Source organism: Falco peregrinus, chromosome 6 (assembly GCF_023634155.1).
Source record: "Falco peregrinus isolate bFalPer1 chromosome 6, bFalPer1.pri, whole genome shotgun sequence".
In the NCBI taxonomy this organism is placed as follows: domain Eukaryota; kingdom Metazoa; phylum Chordata; class Aves; order Falconiformes; family Falconidae; genus Falco; species Falco peregrinus.
The window spans coordinates 84,445,144-84,452,606 of record NC_073726.1 but is presented as its reverse complement, the minus strand read 5'-3'; the positions used below and the strand labels follow the sequence as shown (position 1 = coordinate 84,452,606).

Here is a 7,463-nt window from a genome sequence, read left to right as displayed (position 1 = left end):
CTGTATGGGTTACGCCTCCCATCATTCACGTCATTTCTGCATCCCCTATAGACCAGCCAGTGCTGGGATCCCAGGCAGAATCTCCATGGCTGCTGAGGTCCTGTGCTTAGACTTAGAAAATGTAGCATTTCCAGACTACGAGAGCGCTGTGTGGCAAGATACTCTCTGTTGTCCCTGCTCCTCTAAATTACTTCTTCATATCCATAATTAAGATAATTGGCGTATTGCTAAATGCTCATTTAGTGAGGGATGCAGTACACTTCGTGGCTGTTGCTGCTGCACAATTCTGATGCATAGCTTTATGTCTGAAATAAATATAATTAGGGGCTTGCCTAAATACCTCGACCTTCCCTGACTCACAGTTCAATTTTCATTGAATGGATGAAATTAGTACAAAACATACACAGGAACAGAAGTCCCAACTATAAACTTGACTCTTCCCGAGAAATTTCAAAGGAAGACCTCTATTGTTTGCTAGTGCCATAGAAGAGAGATGCTCTCTCTGATGCAGTCTTTTCTTCAAACAGCCTCCTAAACAGCAGCAAAGCAGCAAGAAGCTTTGTGTCATTAATTTGTATTTGATGATTGTTGAGCCGACTGTGCACAGTGACTTACTAAAAAGACACACTACAGGAAAGGTCAGTAGCAGCCATATTTATTCCAGTTGTGAAATTCAGCAACAAAATGGAAAATGGATTTGAGAAATCAAAGAATTGGATCAAGTGTGACACGGATAATTATCAGGACAGATGTCTTAGAGGAATGCATTTTCCCCACTAATGCCCAGTGCTGCAGAACAATCCACTAGTGGCAGGACTGGAAGTCCTGGGCATTAAACATTGCTGACTTCCCTCAATAAAAATGTGTTGTGTCTTCGCCTTCAGGGTTATAAGCCCAAAAGGCATGCAATCCAATTTGAAAGCTCTTTTCTCTGACCAGGAGAACTAGAAATATTTTTATTTATCTTCTGATTCAGGATGATTCTGTTGCACTTTCTAGTTATCACAGGTGGGGAGTGAAATTAAATCAAATATTTGGAAATTTATTGCAAATTGGGAGCTCACATCCGTGAATAACCAGTGGATATATTTTTGAAAACATGATGTGTTGCTTTTACAAACAGTCATTAATTCCTGTTTCTGGGAGATAGGTATGAATCTTTAAAATAGAGTTCTGAAATCATATACTTATTTTTGTTTCATTTAGAAAGGAATTTTTGAGAAGTGGATAGAAACAGTTTCACAAGAATACAAGGGCTGAAAGAAGAAAGAGGGAATGAAGTTGTTTTAAAAAAAAGTCCAAGAAGGAATCTGGCTGATGTGCATTGCCAGAGGGCAAGTTAAGCTTAGATTATGCCTGATGTTACATTAACCTGAGCTCAGAATCATTTTCCCTGTCGCAGACCATGGGGCAGAACTCACCCCCACAACAGCATATCCCAGGACGGGGCTCCGCAGAGCTCTGCACGCTAGCGCTTCCTTGAGTAGCTCGCTTGCTCGACCACCGCAGGATCCACCACTTTCTCACAAATGTAAAATTTGTACTCGCCACATCCTGCATTGTCTATGTTTGTACGTTGAAGCCACACGCAATCCAGGAAAGGACTTGAGCTGGCTCGGATCTGAAACCTGTGAAAAAATAGCAGATATATTCATCATCCCATGGAAAAAGTCACAGGCTGATACAGTAATTCCCAGCTGCTGCTACCCATTTGACCCACAACAGCATATAAGCTCTCTGACGGGGGCTTGCCCAGGTTGGTGAGTGAGTGATGGGTAATCTGCTGGCAAGCAGGTGGGGGGACAGGCGGTTACTGAGTGGCGAGTAAAGATTGCTGCTCTGGCTAATAACAAATGCGCCTGGATGTGGTCTGTTCCTATCTGCGCAGTGACTCACAGATCAGGGGAGAAAGCTGATCCATCCTCCCACAGCCAGGGCCCCTCAGCTCCATTGCGCGACAGCCCAATCCAGAAAGAGTCAGAACCGTAAAGCTCTGCTGATCGCATTGTGAAGTCCTGTATGGAAATAAATGCAAAGCCGTGAATCACATCCCTGCTTCAGTCATAACGGCCTATGATTTGGAGAAGGAGAGAGGCACATGAAAACCAGCTGCTCACACCCTGCATAACAGGCTTTGTTTCTCAAGTGAATCTGGGCAGTGCCTCTTACTCCTGGCAGTCTGTGTTGTTTTGGAAATAAGGAAAAAGAACCTGCTGAGAGCTTTCAGTAGCTTTCAGTAGCTCTCAACTGAAGAGGAAGTTGAGATAACTGAAGCCTTCACATTAGCTGGGCAATGGGTACAGGATAACTACTTCCTTCCAACACCCTGGTTGCAGAAGTCCGGCATGAAAAGGCCTTTGCATTGTCTGCTATCATTGTACACAGGAAATTCAAAATACAGTAAAACAACAGAGCTCAAGACATAATCCCGTTGCCATTAAGAGTCTGGGTAGAAATTCCTTCACAGTGAAGAGCTCCCCTAGCTGTGCTTTATCTGCTGCTTCATCTACAACTTACAAGTCAGAAAAAGATATGGATCCTCTTCTCACGTGGGAGAAGAGTTCAGGGAGCAAGCCAGGCTGATGAGCTTTCTAGCTGTGGACAGCAGGAAGCTGAAGGCCAGGCTTCTGATATTTGCTAAATAGTTTGCTCCAGCAAGGCAACAAAAGACTTTGCAGCCAGTACTAGCTCAGATGTCTTTGCCCTGAGGTGGGATGAGGATCTAGATGCAGACCCAAGCTGGTGTGTCTCAGTTAAGTTCACTGAAGACAGTAGAGATGCACCAGGGAGGGTGCAGCCACAGCTCAGGTAGAGGGGCTCCAAAGGGGCATGGACACGTTTTGCCGCTCAGTCCAGCACGCGCATGCCATAGCATACTGCACCAGTGGAAGGATGGGAGTGGCTGTTCAGGCCACAGTAAAAAGCAGAGTATATAATTAGAAAGAGAGAAAAAAATAATCTTTACCAGCTCTTCCTTACTCTCTATCTTAAGAAGTCTGGAATCCAGAGCAGAGCACCGAGTCTTGCTTTCTTGCCAAGTTTTCCATTCCTTTGAAAAGTGGTAGCAGTTCTCCCCGTGCTGTAGCCAGTTCTCAGGACAAGGAATACATTTATGTCCTTGAAAACAAAAGAGCTCCTGATCAGGTTTGGCAGCCTCAGCAGTCTCGAGTGGTCTAGTGGATCCCTGCAGGATCACTAGAGCAGTGCACAGCCTCTCTATCACAGAGGAGCAACAATTCCGCCTTCATTCTGCAGCTAAATTCATGTCTTCATCGGAGACTTAATAAACTCAGTTGGCAGAAGACTAGAAAAATGTTTTTAGAAACATGAAAATCAGAAAAACAAATAATAAAGACTTTTTTAATCTGACCAGCAAACCTGGAGTGTGCTAGTAAAACACAAATAGAGGAAATTTTGGAAGGTTGAGCCATGTTCACAGAGACATGGATATAGGTGGATGTAAAAGGAAACTTAGACTTTCAGTCATATGACTACATGTCTATTCATGTGAACTTACTTTTAACTTCTTGTTAATATCAGGGCCAGCTCTTCCCTGCTATATGTTTTACAATTCAATTTATACTTCAACTTTTCTGACGGCATTTCATACTTGCCATGGATTCAGTGTGCAAACATCAGATAGTGATGACCAGCTGAAGTGAAAGTTAATGAGCCCACTGCTGTTAAAGAAAATACCTTTCTGACAGCTGCACTTTTGACTCTTTCTGACACCTTATTCTGTTAGATACCTGTTGGGACCCTGAGTAATACTGAAGCCACAAAGAATTCAGATGCTGGATTTTTCTTTCACTCTCGCACCATTTGGGGAGCTCTGTTTCTAGTTAGAAACTGAAATAACTGCAAGCAGCAGAAAAACCTGTCAGACAAAATATTTTGGACATCTCTGGGGACTGGGTCCCAGCTATAGGGTGAATCATGTTTGTTGCTCTGCAGCTCACAGGACCATAGTGTAACAAACCAGTGCCAGTTGGGAATTCCAGAACTTGATGCCGGATGGCAACAGATAGCACAGCACAGTGCACTTGGCTCTTAGAAGTAGCTTCTGGTTTGTGCTAAATTCAAATGCAGACATTTATATAGATTATAACGTTGCCACTCTCTCACAAGATGTTAATTTATTATGATTCTCTTTCCTCTGCTATATGATAATGTAGTGTATTCAGCTCACCCATCATGAAATTTTCGCACCACTGTTTTGCACTGAAAAAAAGAATACCCTCAGGATATAGTCCGTGAACTGTTGAAGCCAGTGATTACAATCCCATTTGGTAGAGAGCAGCAGTATTTACACTGCTGCATCCACTACTCCATAACAGAACGAAGCTGTCTTGAGGAGTCAAAGCATTTCAGACAATTAAAGCCAGCAGAAATTTTCTGTCAATTTTTTTTTTTTACTAGAATTCCCTGAAACTGACTGTGAAAGAAGGAATGGTAGCAACAATTAATTTACCTATTAGAAAAATGGGTGTGTTTTTTTAGAAAAGGGTCATCATCATGGTATTTTCTGAATGAAAGTATTTGTTTTAGGGCATAAATCAGGTCCATTACAAAAATTCAATAAACTTACTTCAGAAAGATAAGTTTACTTAAAAAATAATCAAAATGGAAATGCAGCCTTTTGGCTGACTCGGTTGAAACTTGGTTTGAAATGAAATAATTCAGGGCAATTTTAGAGATTTTGATTTTTTTTCTTCCAGTATGGTTGACAGAAAAAAAAAAAAATCTGTGGCTACCATAATGTGATGGAACCACCATCTTCCCACCACTGTGTACCTCTGGAGGTGGTAAGTTGCTTTACAGTCTCTGTCAAGTTCAAATTCTGAGCCTGGAGGAGCTCCAGCTGCTGGTTGAGGCTTTCCATAATTGCCTTTTGCAGGGTGAAGTTTTCATCCCTTTCACGCACAAGGTGGCGGACCAGGATGATTTGAATCACAGCAAAACAAGAATGAAATTGTTGCATTAATATTAAAGCTAAACTGCTCAATGCAGCCTGAATAAACTTACCAAGGACACATGTACCTCCCCATGACTGAATATACCTGACCTACATACAGTCTGTGCACATCTAGGAGCAAGATGTAATACATCCCAATTTCAAAGACTGGGAGATCCCTTGAGAGGGTAAACTCTGCCAGCAAGGGATACTTTTTTCATCATTAAATCCCTCAGGCTAACCCTCCCTCCCCCTTAATTAATTTCCTAGACGTCTAGCTGTCCACACTGAACTCCAAACACCCCTTCTGTGACCATACTTACGCCTGGCAGCCAAGACTCCTACAGCTGCCACTGAACTTATGCAGAAGACCCCAAGAACTACTGTAGCCAGTCGCCAACAGGAAGATGGAAAGGGGGAATCTGAAATAGACAAAAAGAAAAAAAAAAAAAAACCAGCAAGAACAGGAGCCTTTCATCTTTGTATCTGCAGCTCCTACACTGCACATGACAACATGACTGGTAGTCTGCTCAGTGAATTGCTGAGCTTCACACCAGTATGTGGTGTCGCGTTATGAAAATATTCCTGTTGTTTGGCCATGGCCAGTCCTTCTTAGGAGTTGGGGGCTGGGAAGCTAGCAAGCCATGTTTAAAAGAAAACAAACTGAAAAAATAAAGCTGAACAGCACAGAATTTTGCATGTGGGAAAAGAACATCAAAGAAGTATTTGTGCTTACAACATGGCTGAAATTTTCATATGCATCCAGGTATTGGGGTGTGTTTTGAGTGCCTAAACTGCCGAATCAGGAAAGGATTCACCTTTTCAGAAAATAACCTCAGAAACAGTCAGCAATGAAATTCAGGCCTCTGCAAAATAATCTGAAATTATGGCATACAGATGTGAATAAAACCACATACCTGCAGTTGCACAGGAACAGTCTCACATCTGGAAATGCACATACCCATTCTTGCAATGTGGGCAAATGCAAACACCCGTGTGAATTTACAGTGCCAAATCACAGAGGAAAGGATTACTTCCAATTTAAAAATTTTGTGTTCTTTTACTAGACTCCTGTACAAAATTCCAGTGGGAATACTAATATTAATTTGAAATCACCAACAGAAATAACTGGCATACCAATCTGTGGTATTCTTGCCTTTTATTCTCTCTTTTCCCTAAACCTTTCACCGAACAGTGAGTAAGAACCCTAGTAGATACTGGGAGTTCACCTTCAGCCTCCAGGTATAAAACTCAAGGACCCCTCAACAAGTGAGAATGAGATAATCACTGCCTAGCCAGTAAGTGGAATTTTCCTTCAGAAAGAGCTCTTTATTATCATTTATTATCAAATTTATCAAATTAATCTCCAGGCATTTAGTTGGGCTGTAACATAACATGTCTTTACTTTGCTACTACCTTTTATACAGAGCAGTTCTAAAGCACTAATGCACAGCATAAGGAACATGGATTTGGGATCAGTCACATTCCTCTCTTCCTCTGTGAAGCTATGCAGCATAATATTTATGATTTTTAAGTACAGAAAGGTATTTGTCCATCTATTCCTTCCCTTGAGAGAAAATGTGGTTTTTCCTAGCATTTGCTTTATTCAGTTAGTCACATTTGAATAAGTAAAGCTGAAAGACTTTTGCAAGGTCCCTTAGGCAGATTACTTCACTAACTTCCAGGAGCTAACACCTAATGTCTAACTGGAACATGTTTATTTTTACTTAACTGCATCCCACAACCATAATTACATGATTCCTCTCAAATCTGAACAGGTTTTCCACATTTTCCACCCTTCCATTCTTTTTAAGCTCCTGTCTCTTTTTACTTTCTTTCCCCAATTTCCTAGAAAATTTGAGTCCAAAGGGCTCCCAGAAGCCAGATGCTTCTTGGCAGGCGACACCCTCCTCTGAGTGCCACATGAAAAATGTTCTCCAAGGTGAGAGTTTGCCTTGGAGAGAGCTGCCCCCCAACACCACCACTACCTTTTGCTCTGGCAGTCTGGAGCTCCTGGTCCTGGGATTTTTCCAGTGTTATAAACCTCAGGTCTGCATATGTCACTTCTCCACTTGTCATTTCTGGCAAGGTTACAGGAGGGTTCAAAAGTTTGCTTGGTCCTACGCGAGAAACAGAGATAAGGTCCTGGCTGGGATCAAAGGACTGGTCGGTGTCATTGGAAGCTAGCAGAGTGATTCACGCAGAAGTCAGAAGGGTTTTTTTGGCTCATACTAAAGGATTTTATGACACAGTGATACTGGGGGTTGTTTACATGCAGCACAGTCCCAGAATAGTATTTAAATCTCTTGTGTGTGCAAAAATGCAATGGGGCACAGAAATCTCGCAGTTCTCAGTTCCTGGAACAGATGCATAGAGTTACCCAATTTGGGAGCCCATCCTTTCTGTGGAAATACAAAGAAGGAAGGGGAGAGACAAAGAGGAAATTACATTACTTTTTTATTAAGTCTAAACAATCCCTTGAAGTTTTTCAGCAGCGGGGGGGGTGTTT

The 7,463-nt window shown here is 42.1% G+C and overlaps 1 protein-coding gene across 1 annotated transcript; it reads right to left on the bottom strand.

Moving 5' to 3' along the window:
* Nucleotides 1-639: 639 nt before the first annotated feature.
* Nucleotides 640-7,195, bottom strand: LOC101923636 (C-type lectin domain family 7 member A). Its single transcript, XM_027782917.2, has 5 exons — nucleotides 6,943-7,195; nucleotides 5,278-5,376; nucleotides 2,966-3,117; nucleotides 1,897-2,015; nucleotides 640-1,628 (listed from the first exon to the last, which is right to left on the bottom strand). Exons 1-5 carry the CDS (start codon nucleotides 7,031-7,033, stop codon nucleotides 1,469-1,471), a joined length of 621 nt encoding a protein of 206 aa, XP_027638718.1. The 5' UTR covers nucleotides 7,034-7,195; the 3' UTR covers nucleotides 640-1,468.
* Between the last annotated feature and the right edge of the window lie 268 nt (nucleotides 7,196-7,463).